This window comes from Austrofundulus limnaeus, unplaced genomic scaffold (genome assembly GCF_001266775.1).
Source record: "Austrofundulus limnaeus strain Quisiro unplaced genomic scaffold, Austrofundulus_limnaeus-1.0 Scaffold618, whole genome shotgun sequence".
NCBI classification, from domain to species: Eukaryota; Metazoa; Chordata; class Actinopteri; order Cyprinodontiformes; family Rivulidae; genus Austrofundulus; species Austrofundulus limnaeus.
The window spans coordinates 23,392-25,140 of NW_013953020.1; the positions used below are offsets into that span (position 1 = coordinate 23,392).

General features: G+C 40.8%; 1 protein-coding gene across 3 annotated transcripts in view; it reads right to left on the reverse strand.

Annotated features, from left to right (window-relative positions):
* Nucleotides 1-259: 259 nt before the first annotated feature.
* Nucleotides 260-1,749, reverse strand: part of LOC106531303 (erlin-2) — a gene marked incomplete at its 3' end in the record, with an annotated part of 24,747 nt that continues 23,257 nt past the window's right edge. For all 3 annotated transcript variants that reach the window (XM_014027131.1, XM_014027130.1, XM_014027132.1), the window contains 1 exon segment: nt 260-339. In XM_014027131.1, coding sequence (XP_013882585.1) covers nt 260-339 — 80 coding nt within the window.

Consider the following 1,749-nt stretch of genomic DNA (forward strand, 5'->3'; position numbering starts at 1 on the left):
TGTTTTACCAAGTTAGCTTTTAGCTAGGATGCTGTGACTCACAGGGTACTCTCTGTAGCGAATTATCCCATGAAATTAGGACCAGCCTATTTTTCATAAAGGTAATCCAGCAAGACCTTGCAAAAATGAAATCAGAAATAATGAAACACCGATCCNTTGGATCACGTATTTCTGTCTTTGTTAAATTAATATTTGCCATAACAGCTAATATTATGAAAAAGTGAACACTGAGGCAGAATGAGTGTTTGTATTTGTTTACCTTATTAGCCTCGGCGGCTCGCAGTGCTGTGTAGAACTCTGCATCTGCCTTGGCTTTCTGCCGGGCCAGGAAAGCATTATCTGTCAATTACAAACAATGTTGAGAGTCACAGCTGTTGCATGTGTGAGCTACAAATAAATAACTTGTTCTCAGACTCCAGAAAATCAAACAGCAAAATCAGTTCTCAAACAAATCAGGTTTTACTCATAAAACCCATTTAAAGGTCACAAGCTCTGAAGCTCTAATTTACATCATCATGTTGGTAAAGTTCAGCTTTTTTCTTTCAAGTAACCACAGGTGGTGAACAGAGTGGGACAAATATGTAAGGGGTGTAAGAATATATCGATACACTGAAATATCATTTYCTGATACTGTACTGATTTTAGTACTAAGAACCGATGGCTGAGCAGATTACACTGGCACCTGCCTTTAAAGCTGAGGTGTTTCAAAATAAAGAAAGCATTAAGGAAGATGATAAAAGCTAAGCTGTTTGCAGAAGCTGCCACGCCAGAGTCAAACACACAGGTGACACAACGAATCCTCAAGCTCTAGGCTTGTTGCAAAAGGCCATAAATCAACTGATTGTATGATAAATTTAAATTAGGTCAATATTTTTCATTTTACTGCTTGTTTTTTTTCATGTCTCTCTCTCTCTTCTACTCCTTAGCAAAAGGAAGAGTGAACTCTGGCATCAGGTACCTATTTGCCAGGCTCATGGTCTCTAACCTCTGTAGCATGAGAGCATCGTGAACAGGCCTAGCTAGAGGAGCGCCTTCAGTTGTCTGATGCCTCAGGAAACCCTCAGGGGCCGGGCACTGTGACGCACCTTAGATTCGCAGAGTTTTTGTTTTACGTGACGTAAATTTCAGAACATTCAGTAAACTTTGTAGGCAGCGTGCGGGTGATCGCAATTAATTTACAAAGCCAGAGAAAGACACACAGAATAAATTGCATCGGCTTGGATAGAGGAGCTGGGCAGCAATTTTACAGCTTTAGTAGCTGCTGTTGTGAGCTGTTTTCACAATCTCTGCTCCCGGTCCGTCCGTAACTTTACGTAAATTTTGTAAACTGAGGCGTGAGGATGACCTCAGTTATATGATGAAGCCAGAGGAAGACACAAAGAATAAATTGTACTGGCATGGATAAAAGAGATGGGAAGAGATGTTACAGCTTCAGCAGCTGTTGTTGCATTGTTTTCTCATTCTTCGGTCCAGGGGTCTCATGTATCAACAGTGCATATTGTAGGGGTCACCTCGAGTGAAGAAACAGGAGTTACTGCCTCAAAGCAGGTCTCGCACAGGCCTGAGGGAAAGGCAGGAATGCTGAACTCTTATTTTAGGCCATGATGGGTCATTTTAACCTACACGAGGACTTCAGTTCTCTCTAATCAGATATTAAACAGAAACAATCTGTGCTGTTCATGATTCATTGGTTGTTTAACTAAGAATGTTTAAGCATTTGTTAATCATAATGATGACTGTCACAAAGAA